The sequence below is a fragment of the Nothobranchius furzeri genome, chromosome 7 (assembly GCF_043380555.1).
Source record: "Nothobranchius furzeri strain GRZ-AD chromosome 7, NfurGRZ-RIMD1, whole genome shotgun sequence".
NCBI lineage: Eukaryota > Metazoa > Chordata > Actinopteri > Cyprinodontiformes > Nothobranchiidae > Nothobranchius > Nothobranchius furzeri.
The window spans coordinates 62,253,660-62,268,913 of NC_091747.1; the positions used below are offsets into that span (position 1 = coordinate 62,253,660).

At 44.1% G+C, this 15,254-nt stretch overlaps 2 protein-coding genes across 2 annotated transcripts in view; both read right to left on the bottom strand.

The window, feature by feature from the left end:
• The window catches only part of drosha (drosha ribonuclease III), a 287,001-nt gene that overhangs the window by 174,911 nt on the left and 96,836 nt on the right, over positions 1-15,254 (bottom strand). The window lies entirely within an intron of this gene.
• mc4r (melanocortin 4 receptor) lies at positions 7,981-10,827 on the bottom strand. The gene has a single exon (XM_015955513.3). It carries the CDS (start codon positions 10,336-10,338, stop codon positions 9,346-9,348), a length of 993 nt encoding a protein of 330 aa, XP_015810999.1. The 5' UTR covers positions 10,339-10,827; the 3' UTR covers positions 7,981-9,345.

Genomic DNA, 15,254 nt, shown 5'->3' on the forward strand with positions numbered 1-15,254 from the left:
TTGGAGACCTTGGCCTCTCCAGCTGAATTTAAATGGAGGTAACTTTGGCCAGAGCAGCGTTTCTTTACCAGTGTTTTAAAAACGCGCCCGGGCTGGTCACGCTGCTCGTTAGCTAGATAATTAGTTCGTGTGTCACTAAATACAACATTTATTACTGTTTATTTGTGTGTGTGTGCTTGCAGCAGGTGGAAACTTTGATGCATCGATACATGTCTTCATCATGCCTGATTCAACGTTCTTGTGTTAACAAAACCCTTATTGTAAAATAAACATAAAAGCCAAAGTGGATTCAAACACGAGCTGAATGTTTTTCTCTGCAGTGTCATTAGCCACCTGCTCTCAACAGGTGTAAACTCTGAAAAGTAAACAGCATGAACACCATTTCTCCACAAGCTGCGACTATATTAAACACAGCTGACTTCGTGGAACACAAACAACCCTGAGAGGATGAAAGGGAAACACTAAAGTTTCTCTGATTTATGTCATGGATTTCTTCCTGCTGCCCGCAGTGATAAAACACAATCGGAGTAAAAGTAGAACACCCGCTACAGCGCGTGTCAAGATGAGAGCTGAAGAACATTAGGAAACACCCCAAGCAATAAATATTCTGAGAGATTTAAAACAATCTTTAAATGGTTTGGTCCAGACTTCAGAAACACTCTACCTGACTAATCTGGAGCCTCACCAGCGTTTGAAAACTATTGTTCATTATTATTCCTTCTGTAGAGGATCACAGTGTAGTGTGGATCTTGTTAGTCCTGAAGCTGATGCATTAATATCAGTCTGTCTCCTTATTAGTCTAGTGTCCTTATTGGCCTAGTCTCCTTATTAGTCTGGTCTCTTTATTAGCCTAGTCTCCTTATTATTCTAGTGTCCATATTAGTCTGGTTTCCTTATTAGTCCTGTCTCCTTATTAGTCTAGTGTCCTTATTGGCCTAGTCTCCTTATTATTCTAGTGTCCATATTAGCCTGGTTTCCTTATTAGTCCTGTCTCCTTATTAGTCTAGTGTCCGTATTGACCAAGTCTCCTTATTAGTCTGGTCTCCTCATTAGTCTAGTATCCTTGTTAATCTGGTTTCCTTATTAGTCTAGTATCCTCATTAGTCTAGTCTCCTCATTAGTCTAGTATCCTTATTAGCCTTGTCTCCTTATGAGTTTAGCATCCTTATTAGTCTGGTCTCCTCATTAGTTTAGTATCCTTATTAGTCTAGTCTCCTTTTTAATCTGGTCTCCTTATTAGCCTGGTTTCCTTATTAGTCCTGTCTCCTTATTAGTCTAGTGTCCGTATTGACCAAGTCTCCTTATTAGTTTGGTCTCCTCATTAGTCTAGTATCCTTGTTAATCTGGTCTCCTTATTAGTCTGGTTTCCTTATTAGTCTAGTATCCTCATTAGTCTAGTCTCCTCATTAGTCTAGTATCCTTATTAGCCTTGTCTCCTTATGAGTTTAGTATCCTTATTAGTCTGGTCTCCTCATTAGTTTAGTATCCTTATTCGTCTAGTCTCCTTTTTAGTCTGGTCTCCTTATTAGTCTAGTATCCTCATTAGTCTAGTCTCCTCATTAGTCTAGTCTCCTCATTAGTCTAGTATACTTATTAGCCTTGTCTCCTTATTAGTTTGGTCTCCTTATTAGTCTGGTCTCCTCATTAGTCTAGTATCCTTGTTAATCTGGTCTCCTTATTAGTCTGGTTTCCTTATTAGTCCTGTCTCCTCATTAGTTTAGTATCCTTATTAGTCTAGTATCCTTATTAGTCTAGTCTCCTTTTTAGTCTGGTCTCCTTATTAGTCTAGTATCCTCATTAGTCTAGTCTCCTCATTAGTCTAGTATCCTTATTAGTCTAGTATCCTTATTAGTCTAGTCTCCTTTTTAGTCTGGTCTCCTTATTAGTCTAGTATCCTCATTAGTCTAGTCTCCTCATTAGTCTAGTATTTTTATTAGCCTTGTCTCCTTATTAGTCTAGTATCCTTATTAGTCTGGTCTCCTCATTAGTTTAGGATCCTTATTAGTCTAGTATGCTTATTAGTCTAGTCTCCTTTTTAGTCTGGTCTCCTTATTAGTCTAGCCTCATTATTAGTTTAGTCTCCTTATTAATCTTGCCTCCTTATTAGTCTTGTCTCCTTATTAGCCTAGTATCCTTATTAAACTGTGCGCTAGTACACACCGGGACAATCTCTGCAGTGGTCCTCGCTGGACTCGCAAGATCACAAAATCCCTCGAGACTTCAAAGGTCATGGTTTGTTTATGCCATCCACCACTAAACTGAAAGGAAGGAAATCACATTTGATGTTGTTGTTTGATGTCATTTATGATGTTGTTCCTCTCCACTGCCATGAAAAACACACCGGAGCAATGCCGGGAGTAAATTAGCTGCGAGGCCACATGTATTGACCTATGTAGATATGAAATCACATCACAGCGTTAGACTTATTTTGACAATTACCTGAGGTTTTACACTGAAACCGTGTGTGAATTCCTGCCTAGCCCTACATTAACTGTGGAAGTTGACACGTCACAGAAGCAGCTCACGTCAACAACGGAACCTGACCTTATATTTAGCAGCACATCGCGGCGAGCTGCTTCTGGGACGCTCCTGAAAATCCTCGTGCCGCGGCTGATTTGAGTCACCCTGACAGACTATAATGGGTTCTATCTGAAGCGGTGAAATGGTAAATGGCCTGTATTTGATATAGCGCCTTCTAGAGTCCTGGAACCCCCCAAGGCGCATTACAACACAATCAGTCATTCACACACACATTCACACACTGGTGGGGATGAGCTACGATGTAGCCACAGCTGCCCTGGGGCGCACTGACAGAGACGAGGCTGCCGAGCACTGGCGCCACCGGTCCCTCCAACCACCACCAGCAGGCAAGGTGGGTTAAGTGTCTTGCCCAAGGACACAACGACAGCGATAGACTGAGCAGGGCTCAAACCTGCAACCTTCCGATTGCGGGGCGAGCACTTAACTCCTGTGCCGCCGTCGCCCCCAAAGTGACGTTCCGTGCCGCTCATGCTTCCAGTGTGAACTCGGGGTTACACCTAGCTACCTAGCAGGAAGCAGAGGTGTGACATTGTGGCATCAACAAGTCATCTCCATGTCATGTTTTGTTCTGCTCAGCAATGAAACCAGGTGATTTCAATCAGCACAGTGAATTAACCCGGTTTAATTGCTGAGCAGAACAAAAACATGACATGGAGATGACTTGATGATGCCACAATGTCACACCTCTGGCAGGAAGTTTAACCTCCACAGTTTACTGTAGCAGCTCCCCAGATAATCTTATCAGACGTTCCTTCTGTGTGTGGTGAGTTAAGAGCGCTCGGAACAGCTCGGGGACCGCTCCAAGTATAAATCATGGTTATTAAACGTAATGGATTCCTAACTCTGATTTGGAGAGGACGAGCGCGCATGCTAACTGTGTGCTACGACATGTGGCAAGTCAGAAAAGCGCCGTGACCGAAGTACGCTGCGCGTTCCACCTCCACCATGTTTGTTCAGTCCCAGGTCCCCCGTCTGACCTGGGAATGCTCGTTGGGGAATTGTGTTTCCAGGCACTGTTGAAGTTCTTTATTGGATAAAAGCAGCTTATAAAACTGCTGGTGAAAAACGAGATAACACAGCGTGGTTCACTCATCGAGATCCAAATCTCTGATCCAATCAACCAAAAAGTTATTTTGACATAAAAAAAGACTTGAACTATCTTAGGTGTGTTCTTGCTGTGTCTTTCTAAATTCATGCTTTCGTTCTTTTTTAAACACAGAAACAGTTTTGTTTACCTGTTTGTAGCTACAGTTTCGCCGACGGCTGCCGGCTTCTTCAGGCTGACGCTGATGGTGGCGCGTCACTTCCTTCTCCGTTTATCTGTTTCTGTGTTTAAAAAAGAACGAAAGCAAAGACTTGAACTAATTAAAGTGTTTCTCGTGAAACAGCAGAGTGCATCACTGACTAACAAACGCTTTTCAATGACAAATAGATTTTTGTTTATTTAATGCAGAGGCGTCTAATTCTGGTCCTCCAGGGCCACCATCCTGAACGTTTCTCTGCTCCAGCTCACCTGGTTTGGATCGATGGCTAACTAACAGGCTGCTGTAGAACTTCAGGTTCTGCTGAAGAGGGAATTCCACCAAGGAAGCAGGAGTTGGACCTGCAGGACCAGGAGCTGACACCACCCCAAACATTTGTGTGCAGACAAGACCAGAGTTTGGAGGAAACCAGTAATCAATGACTTCTCTTAATGGGAGAAGAAGTGCTGAAGCTTTAGTGGAAGTTTGAAGCAGAGTAGATAAATCACACTGGTCTGCTGAAATCAGTACTGTAATGGTGACGGAGGTCTTCACAAATCAACGGACTAGTGTGTGTGTGTGTGTGTGTGTGTGTGTGTGTGTGTGTGTGTGTGTGTGTGTGAGTGTGAGTGTGTGTGTGTGTGTGTGTGTGTGTGTGTGTGTGTGTGTGTGTGTGTGTGTGTGTGTGTGTGTGTGTGTGTCTGGAACCGTAGCAGATCCAAGAGGGAAAACCAGCTCCTCATGAGGGATCTAAGCTAATCTCCATTCCCTCGCTGGTGAGGCGGTTCTGGGTCAGGAGAGTTCTCACCAGGACAGACCAGAGCACTGACCTCAAGACGGCGTTAACGACCTCATCCGAAGGCTGAAGCCTCGGCCTTTGTTCCAACTATTTAAATCCGCTTTTAAGTAAAAAATAAAGAATCTAAATGGTAATAAAGCACCTCTGGAGTCATCAACTAAACTATGAAATGTATGTTAAGCAACCGATTGACTTCATATAAACAGAGTTCACTTAAAGGGCTGGATGAAAAAAGCTACGGCGGTGTTGGAAGACAAGAGAAAAGGCTTCAGAAACATCACTCAGCCAGACGAGATGCGTTCAGGTTCCTTTTGGTGTTTTTCTTCATGGGGTCTCAACACTTTTCTCCGTTTCTGCGTTTTTATTCTTCTGGCTGAAAAAGGAGGTTTGGAGAAGCACTTTTCCCTGAACTCAAAGGTCAGCCAGCCTTTCATACCAGAGTGTTATCGTCCATCAGCGTCTTACTGTTCTATTATAACACACACACAGTTTAAATAGAGAAATCTCCAGCTGATCATATTTTTCTGAGCTAATCTCACCCCCGGTTGCCTACACCCACCCTGTGACTCACCTCTCAGCATCAGGACCACCACACAAGTATTCTACCAACACAAATTAGCGCACTAATTGGGTTTAACGCAGAACCTGACTTGGAAATGAATTCCAGCGTTGTTTGTCGTGGCTGGGGATGGCAGGAGTTGAGACAAGGCGGCCTAATTTAAGGCGAGCAGCTCCGAGCACCAATCCCCAGGAGTCTTGCTGATGAGGTCGAACTGAGCCAATGGGAGTCGGAGAACAAAAGGGAGAAATAACAGTAGGTAGAGTACGGGTTCCACCTTAAATAATAAAGCAGTGTCTCTAAGAAGAATGGCACAGACACGTTCCAGGTTTTATCAGCTGATCAATCCACAGCGTGGAGGTGGCGAGGCGAGGCTCTTAGGCTGATAACGATATGAGATTCTCTTGAGAACATTAGGAGTCAGCAGCTTAAGGGTCTAATAGACGACAGCCTGCTGAGCAGAAATATTGGGAAAGCTCCCAGAAAGACAAGAATTTAACTTGGGTTCATGGACTCATTATTCATGAATGAGTTCATTAATCTTTTTTTTCTCTTTGGCACTCGAGGAGTACAGATGCTTCCCTCTTTCGCTCCCTTGTCTTTTTTTCCCAAGGCTCTTTGTCCTGTCTGCCCACAGAGCGCTTCTCTGCATTTCTTCTGAAAAACTCTATATTTACTAACCATGGATTTGATAAACTGGTCATTCAACGCGATCGATAAGATTTTTTCAACAATGAGAACGGAGCAGGGGGCTCCCACATGTCCACAGGGGACACACCCGGTGGGATATATGCTGGATTCCTGGAAGGAGTGGAAGATCGTATGCCTCTCCCAGCTGTCCATTGAGGACATTGAAGATGTGTGGATATCCGGCCTGATGACCACTGGATTTCTCATGATTGGAGTGGGAGGATATCTGGTTTTCTGGATATTTGGGAGGACGGGAGCGATTGGAGGGCGACCCGCACCCACGGAAAGCACCGTCCATGTGGAGACTTCACAGACTGGGACGTTACTCGAGGTGAATCGTAAGCTGGTCAATGTTCTAGCTGCGATACCGGTATTAGTGCGCAAAATGGATGTCATCTCGGAGAGGGTCGCCGGACGATATGGACAGGTTTAAAAACCCAAAATTGGCTTCACTGGTGGACTGGAATGATCGGTTTAAAGACTGAAGGCAGAGAGGAAAATTATCTCAGCCTGACCCAAAAAAATTCTTGTTATCTGAATCTGACGCCCTGGTAGCCTTGAGCTGCAAGCAACAAAACCCCCCACGAAGGAATGATGCTGTGATGCTCATGTAACCCCTCTGACTCAGGCGCGACTCAGGGTTGCGAATGACCACAGTCACCAATTCTTGTCATGTGTCTATGCCTGTGTATGTATGTCTGATCTCTGAATTGTGTGTACTGAAACTCTAATTTCCCTCTGGGATTAATAAAGTATTGATTGATTGATAAAGAAAGAAAAAACTGGAATACCTGGAATGCCATTACAAGGATGAAGATCAGTTGATGACAATCAGCCCTTTCAGGACTCTGCTGGACGTCAGCATATCGCGACTGTTTCGTCAGTGAGTGATGTCACCGATCAGTGACAAAAACCGTCTAAAAACACAAAAAATGTTTTATTCTACGAATCTCTTCTTTTGGCCTGTTTGTCTGTCCTCCGTCACTTTCAGGTTCATCAAGCTGGACGAGTAATTAAAACCAGAAAATCTTCGTTTGATTTTTAGATCTTAGACCGTTTTCATCCTTTAAAGGTGTCGTCTGTTCCGAAGGTTCCCAACGTCGTTCCTGTTCGTTTAACTTTTACTCAGATTAGTGGGAACTGAATGAGTTTTGTTTCTATTAATATGACTTAAAGTCATTTTTCAAAATAAAATACCTTCAGATTAAAGTACATTTAGCACATTTGACCCGTTTGGCCCAGTTTACCCAATTTTCTCTTGTAGATTTAAAAATATCAGCAAACATTCAGGTTTTTTAATTCTTGGTAAAACTCAAGTGGATTCGTTATCCATTTATGAATTTTAATGAAACAAACTTTTACTTTCTTTAGAGTTTTAATTGCTTAATCACATTTAAGCATGCTACATGGACAAAAGCAGCCACAACCGGTCAATATTTACCTTTTTCAAGCAACTATTATTTACACAGCCTAAATATTAAACATCAATTTAAGATTTTTCTGAATTATAACTCTCCCGCACAGCTGGTTTTAAACTAATTACCCATCACATTTCTTTATTTATAACCTTATTATTGTTATACATACTTCTTGGAATGTAATTAATTCCTGAGTTGTTTGAATTTCTGACATTTTAAATGACAATTTATTTATACAAGTTTTTGAAACAATAATAAATAAAGAGTTTAGAGTGGATGACGTGGCTGCTGCCCGGGGTCGGCTCATGTGATTCCTGTACTTCCAGTTTAGGGAATTGTTGGCCCTTCTGTGTAGTAAAGCTGTGCATTTATTCATTTATTTATTAAAAGTCACCCAGATGCAACATGTAGGTGTTTTATTTATTTATTTATTTATTGAAGTTGTAAGGGCAAATGCTGCTTTCTCTGACTACCTTGATTTCATCTCCTACCAAATTAAAATCTGTTAGTTTTTCCTTCTTTAAACACATTTTTCTGACTGATCAAAGCAGCAGAGTGAAACAAAGATGAGTCGAAATTGTCATTTTTTTTAGGTGTTGACAAAAACTAATCTAATTTCTCACCTTGAGAAATAACTGGAGCCAGCTCTGCTTCCCGGTAGCAGCTGAACGTCGGAGCATCATTTAGGTGTGAGAGCTGAACTAGAGAAACACCGACGGGCACACACGAGGCTCAGATTGCATTCAGATTTATTCATAGCAGCAGCGATTCACAGTTTTTACTGATGAAAAAATAAAACATCTTCACAGCTGGACTCACGCGTCACACGATCAGACGAAGCAGCAAACAGATCGGACTCCCGTTTCTGTGCATTCACAGAACAAACGCAGTTCAAGTGAAATAAATAAGGCAACACTGAAAACATCATACTGCACACAGATTTAGTCACGGAGACGGCCGTCGTTTTATGTCACGGTGCAGCAGAAATAAGGCAACACAACTCAGACAGGAAGGATACATTCATCGGTGTCAGTCCCGTTTCACAAATATGATGAAAATATTTATTCGTAGCCGCATTTATGGGCTTAAAGTGAGCGTCGGAACAACCCACGTGTGCAAATTCACACAAATGTTAACAAACACACTCACAAGAGCTCTGATACGAAGCAGGCAGCTGTGACGGATGTTTGCCTCTGTGGGCGGGCACCTTTAGACAAGAATCACAGAAAAAGTCATTTTGTTTCTCAACCTGCTGCAAACTGACTCAGCAGCTGAAGATCTGCTCGAAAACTAAAAGAAATGATTCAATAAAGGAAAACCTGGTTTTGAATCTCAACTTATCCAGCCTGACAGATTCATCTTTTCATTGTCATGCATCCAGTACACGAACCTGTGAAAGGGCCTTTTAGACCCTGGTGTTTGTTGCTTGTGCTCTTTTATCTACACATCCGTTTGATTTAAGGGCTCAAATCTGCCTTAAAGTAAATAAAAGTTCACAAATATGACATTTGGACCCCCCAGTCAGGTAACAGTCCCTCTAGCATCCACCTGTAAGAGGTTTCCAGGTGTATCTGAACACGCTGATGTACACATGTTTGAGATATTTGTACAGAAATCGAAGAGGATGGACGCCCTCTGGGTTGGACGTGTCAGGAGGATTGCTGACACGCTAAAACGCCGAGGCATCCCAGCTCTGCAGCAGCAGAAATGACATGTTAAACTCCTAATCCTCGTAGATTTACACGCTTGTTCAGAACGAGTGGGCTCCTTCTGCCGTGGCTGCTTACAGAACGGTGCTCTGGGGTGACACCTACCTGACTCGTGAACATTTAAGCTTCCAGGCATTTACAGATGAAGTCCATTTGTTTAGACCAGGGAAGGGGAACCCTGCTCCATCGAGGGCCACTGTCCAGCATATTTTAGTTTCAACTCTGCTTCGGCACACCTGATTTCAATCAGCAGGTGATTAACAGGCTTCTGCAGAGCCTGATGAGCTGCTGAAAAGGCAAATCAACCACTGAATCAGAAGCGTTGGAGCAAAGACGTGCAGGATAGCAGCCCTCGAGGACCAGGGTTCCCCACGCCAGGTTCAGACCTTTACACAAGGCTCAGACACAAGAGAGAGTGTGAGCAGCAGAAGATCTCCTTGAAGGTTTTCCTCATCTCCTGGCTGCGAAAGGCATAGATGATGGGGTCGATGACGGAGTTGCACATGATGAGGATGAGGTACATGTTGAAGTGGGACATGAAGCAGGTGCAGTAGGGGTTCCTGGGGCAGCTGATCATGAGGATGAGGTGGAGGAAGAAGGGCGCCCAGCACACCACGAACACCCCGAGGAGGATGGTGAGGGTGATGGCCCCCTTCATGTTGGCCCGCTGATGGATGGGAGCGTTGCCCGGCAGCGCGGCGATACGCTTCATGTGCAGGCGCGCCAGCAGGAACATGTGCACGTAGAGCGACGCCATGAGGACCAGCATGGTGAAGAACATGGTGATGAGGCAGATGAGGACGGTGGTGCTTTCGGAGTAGACGATGAACAGGATGCCAGAGATGGTGCAGCACGTCCAGATGGTGCTGATGACCAGCATGGCCCGCCGCAGCGTCACTATGTTGTGGTAGCGCAGGGCGTAGAAGATGGTGATGTATCGGTCAACGGCGATGGCCAGCAAGCTGCAGATGGAGGCCAGCAGAGAGCTGCAGATCAAAGAGTCGAAGATGTTGTCCATGCTTCTGATCAGAGTGACGGAGATGGTGAGGCTGCCTCCATTGATCAAAGCTATCACAATGGTCTCGGAGGCGTTGGAAACGCTGACCAGCATGTCAGCCACCGCTAGGCTGCAGATGAAGAAGTACATCGGGGAGTGAAGGTTCTTGTTTTTGATGATGGCAGCAACAACCAGAATGTTCTCCAGAAGGCTGACAATGCCCAGAGTTAGGAACACCTCCGTGGAGATCAGAAGCTGCTCGTAGCATCCTGCAGACGAGTCCTTCTCCTCTCCAGAAAAGTCTTTGTCCAGCGGTGAAGTGCTCTGGGTGAAGCTCCTGTTAGCGTAGCCTGGGATCAATCCATGACGAGCTGTGGAGTTCATCTTCTTCTCTTTGCTGCTGTGAGCCCTTAAGATCTCAGCATGGGTGGCTTTGAGTTCTCCTCTTTATCTGGTGGACTCCCAGGTAGAAGAATCATCAAACTCCCAACAGGTGTTTCTTCTCCTCAGTTTCACCTGTCGGGCTTTCCTACAGGAACATCTGCTGCTGTTTGATTCTCAGCCAGCCCCACTGCTCCGATAATGAGAGACGCAAAGATAAATGCTCCCCAAGACCATGTGAGGAAGAGGATGAGTGAAGCAGAAAAGATGTGAGGCTGGAGAATAACGTGCAGGAGGAGGAGAGGCAGAGCGCAGCGGCTTTCCGTTGGACCCACGGCGGATCATCACTTCCCAACCGCCGTGGTCCTCTGCTCCCTCTCTCCTCTCCCTCGCTGCTGATATACCAGACACACACACGCGCGCGCGCACACACACACACACACACACACACACACACACACACACACACACACACACACACACACACACACACACACACACAGGAGATGGGAGGAGGAGCAGCACACATGAGGGCTGACGCATGAATGGAGAGCTCAGTAAATGAAAATTTTATCATCCTGTAGATTTAAATAAATAAATCAGAAAATTATTTTTTATTTCCTGGTTTTAGAAAGTAGCAAAAACATAAAAAAAACTGGCCGAAAAAAACAAAACAAAAAAAATACATCAAATTGAAAAGAAATTAATATTTTAGGAACTTCAAAAGCTTTTTAGATCAAGACAAAAACAAAGTTTATTATATTTTTTTCTTAAACCCCATAAAAAACAGATTTTCCTGCTAATTGAATCTGTTTTAGCAGCTCTTCGCTGCATTTATAGCAGCACTCTGTCTGGGTTAAAGTCATGGTACTGATCAGGTCTACACGCCTTTTAAACTAACACAAGATTTCAGAAATGCATTTTTATTGTGTCTGCAACCTCCAGCAGTGCTCGAGTATGTTACCATTAACTCTGTATTAAATGTAGACGACTGTTCTCCTACAGGCAACAAACTCGGTGGGTAACAGTTTTCTGAAATGCTTCTTTGAAAAAGTGGCGATGCGAGCAGCTCTGCCAACTGTCCAGATCCCTTCTACGGCTTTTGAGGGGACGGCCGGTTTCTTTAGTAGACTTAGCTGGGTTGGTGGTGGTGGTGGTGGGGGGGGGGACGACTCAGGGGTTCCTGCCCCCGGGACTGCTTAAGGACGGTTTTTAGCTGATTTTGCATTTAATCAACAGCAGCTTGGCTTCTGGTTTGTGCCGGCTGATCTTATAAAGACAGTTATTCACCCTCGTCTAAAGAAACCTGGGCTAGAGGCTTCGCTGCTAGTTAACTGTAGGCTGATTTTTAAGTTCCCCTTCTTTGAGTAAGATGCTGGAAAAATGTATCTACAGTCAGCTAATGGACTTTTTAATGAGTTCAATGTTTTAGAAAGCTTTCAGGCAGGTTTTAAATGTTGCACAGTTCTGAAACCACATTTTAAAGGCTTTTAATGATATTTTCTTGACAACTGATGGAGGCGAACCAGTGCTGCTAGTCCTGTTGGATCTCACAGCAGCTTTGATACCGTGGACCATGAAGTGCTGCTCCTTTGTCTTCAGCACTAAGTGGGGCCTTCTAGTCTGGCCTTGAGCTGGTTTAGATCGTATCTCCATGACAGGAAGGTATCTATGAGCATGGGTGGGTTTTCTTCTGTCTTCTGCCTAAGGATGGGGATCCCGCAGGGTTCGATTTTGAGACCCTGTTGTTTTTGTTCTCGGTAGAAGGTCCACAACTATGGACTACTTATCTGTTAAGCGCTCCTCATTAGTAGTGGTTCTTAAAATGAGGCTGAAGACCTACTTTTATGATCTGGCTAGCAACAGCTAACACACAGAGTTAACTCTCGTGCTAATTGATGCTAATTACTTTGTCATTGTTACTTTGTTGGTTTTATCGGTGTCATTCTATTCATGTACAGCACTTTGGTGACATGATTCATGTCTGTAAGGTGCTCTATAAATAAAGGCTGAGTTGAGTAGAACGCCGTTTTAACTAATCAGCTCAACTCTCCCGACTGATAAATCTGGACCTACTGTACCTGCGGTATGGACGTGGTTGTCCATTAGAGCGCTGAGGCGGGCTGTAAGAGAGTGAGACAGCCAACAGGGCTGTCGAATGGCAGCTTTACACTGTCTCACTGCTGTGGTTCTGACTTGTTCGTCCTCGGGGGCTCCAAGCCCCGCCCTGTCTAACGGCACGCGGCGTCTCTTCTAACGGTGCTACAAACTAGTTCCGAATTTATTTACGAAGACAGGAACTGATGTCCTCCAGTGGGCTGTTTCCAACTTTATTATACCAATAGGAAGTTGACATAAAAAGAATAAATGAAGAATAAAGAAGGTTTTATCACTTATACAAGTAGCCACATGTGTTGGTTGTTTGCAAATCTGAAAAAATCCACATAATCTGGTCAGTTGGTAGAGTCGAATATTGATTTTAGAACTTAGATGGTTAGAAAATGGGTCATAATGAAGTTTGTCAGAATGGCGCTGCTGCGGTATGACGTAATCAGAAGGATCAGGGCCCTGAGCAAATCTGGTGCCTACATCAGGATTCAAACCTGCAACTGTGCTGTGAGACAGAACTCAACCATTTGGTGTCCCAAACATTAAAAGCAGCTGTTTGTGACAACTAGAAACAGCCGTGTCATGCTGTCCTGTTCTCACAAGTCATGGTTGGTCTCCTGCATAAACACTCAGCAGCACGTCCTGTTTTTTATCTTTCATCTTTGCACTCTGAAGGATGACGATGTTTGGAGTCTGGTTGTTTTTCTCCTCCTGAACAACCCATTTGTTTTAGTCCTAAATGAAGTGGCTGATTCACCAGATGTGCTGGAGACGGCGGGACTGGATTAGACTCGATTAACTCAAGGAACAAGTTCTCAGCTGATCTGAATTTTGTTTTTTTATTACCAAAGTCACAAACAAGCACGTCATTTCACATCCGAGCAAAAGAACACGTTAAACATTTTTCTTTGTTTGGGCGGCTTGTTGATGATGTTGTGCAGATAAACCAAAACTTTAGAGGTTAAATGAAATGGTAAATGTAGTTGTATAGCGCCTTCTTAGGGTTCTAAAACCCCCCAAGCCACTTTACAACACAATCAGTCATTCACCCATTCACACACTGATGGTGATAAGCTGCGATGTAGCCACAGCTGTCCTGGGGCGCACTGACAGAGGCACCACCGGTCCCTCCGACCAGCACCAGCAGGTAAAGGGGGTTAAGTGTCTTGCTGAAGGACACAACAGCTGAATTCTCTGGCCCAAGCCGGGATTGAACCTGCAACCTTCCGATTACTGGGCAACCCGCTCTACCTAAGGTTCTGTAAACCATATCTGATGTGAATAAACTAAGCTAAAATATTTTGAACATCATCCTCAGACTGACTTCTGATGCAGTTTTTGAAGAGGTTTAGTTGTTAGCTTTTATAGCTGTCTAGCTAGCCTAATAAAGATGATGGGTGTTTCTCAATGTCAAGGCGCCTGGCCTTGCGAGGCGATGTCTTGCGAGGCCAGGCGCCTTGCTTTCAAGGACGCTGTCCTTCCTTGGTCAAAGACAACGGTTAAATGGAACAGACTTGCATCACGTGACCGTGGCTTCCACGGTGGTCACGTAACGTCACGTGACACGGGAGAAAACGTTATATTTTATACGTATTCGTTTCGATATAAATATATAACGAGCCTTTAACTTTATAAATTGTGAATATGTTTATTAAATTACAAATATAAGTGAGTTATTACCCGCTAGCTACTGAAGCTGCAACTACTAAGCAACTAACCAACCATAGATAACTTCTTTGGATCTAAAAAAAACATTTGAAATTAGCTGAATTACTTTTAAACTTGAAAATTGTCCCCGAAGTAGCTGCCGGCTTCTGATCCGCCGTCCTTTTGAAAATACCGCGGTGTATTGTGGGTAATTTTTGACCAAGGCTAGGCTACAAGACACCTCCCGTGTGTCCTTGCTCAGCTAGCTAAACGGCTAACAAACAGAGAACACACGCCTCGGTAGAACATGAACACGTCTTGGTGGCTTCCCATGACATATCTCCTAGGCAACAGGGGCGGAGCCAAGACATCAAGGCGAGGCTGAGAAACCCCCTGTGTTTATAGGAGTTGGTTTCCATCAGTACCTAAAAATAAAACTGAACATTTATATTTCTGCTGTTTTGCTCTGATACTGAGAATCACAACTGGATACTCGACACACTTCTGAAGCATCTCGGCTCCCACTGGCAGCTACCTCCACCGGAGTCCTTAAATAGTAAACCTTTCAAGCTCAGCTACAAAAATAAAGTTCAGGCATAAATTTCCACGCTTGCTGATATGATGGGCTGCATGTTTGGGCTTGACAGCACCGACGTATCTCCAAACCCACAGCCTGTACAACTCTCATGTAGCTCCCCTGTGAGCTGCCCATTTACGAAACACGTCTGAGAACACTTGCAGCGGCTCTTCGAGGACCCCTCCCCACCTGAACACATTTGTCTGCTCTCCACTCGTGTTGCTGCTGAGATGTCTCAGATCATCAAAGAAGGGCAGAAGGGACTCATAAATGCATCAAAGCAAAAGCTGAGACACAAACTCTTTTGTTAGCTTCCCTCCAGCGAAGCCGCCGAGTACACCCTCCACATCTGTTCTTGGTGCTTCTATAATTTACACACAAACATGACGCTTCTGTAACATCAGAGGATTAACACACTTAATCTTTATTAAGCAAAGCAACAAACTGGCTTGCTGGCAGAAACATGTTTAATTAAAGTGTTTTGCTTCAGTTTTCTTTATCTCAAGAAAGAAAACTGCAAATTAATATCTTAGTCAAAAGAAGTAAAAACCAGGACAAAAATGAACAGCCCCCTCATTTTACTGCC

Coding starts and splice junctions, on each gene's coding strand:
- mc4r (XM_015955513.3), bottom strand. CDS start 10,338: ATGAACTCCACAGCTCGTCATGGATTGATCCCAGGCTACGCTAACAGG.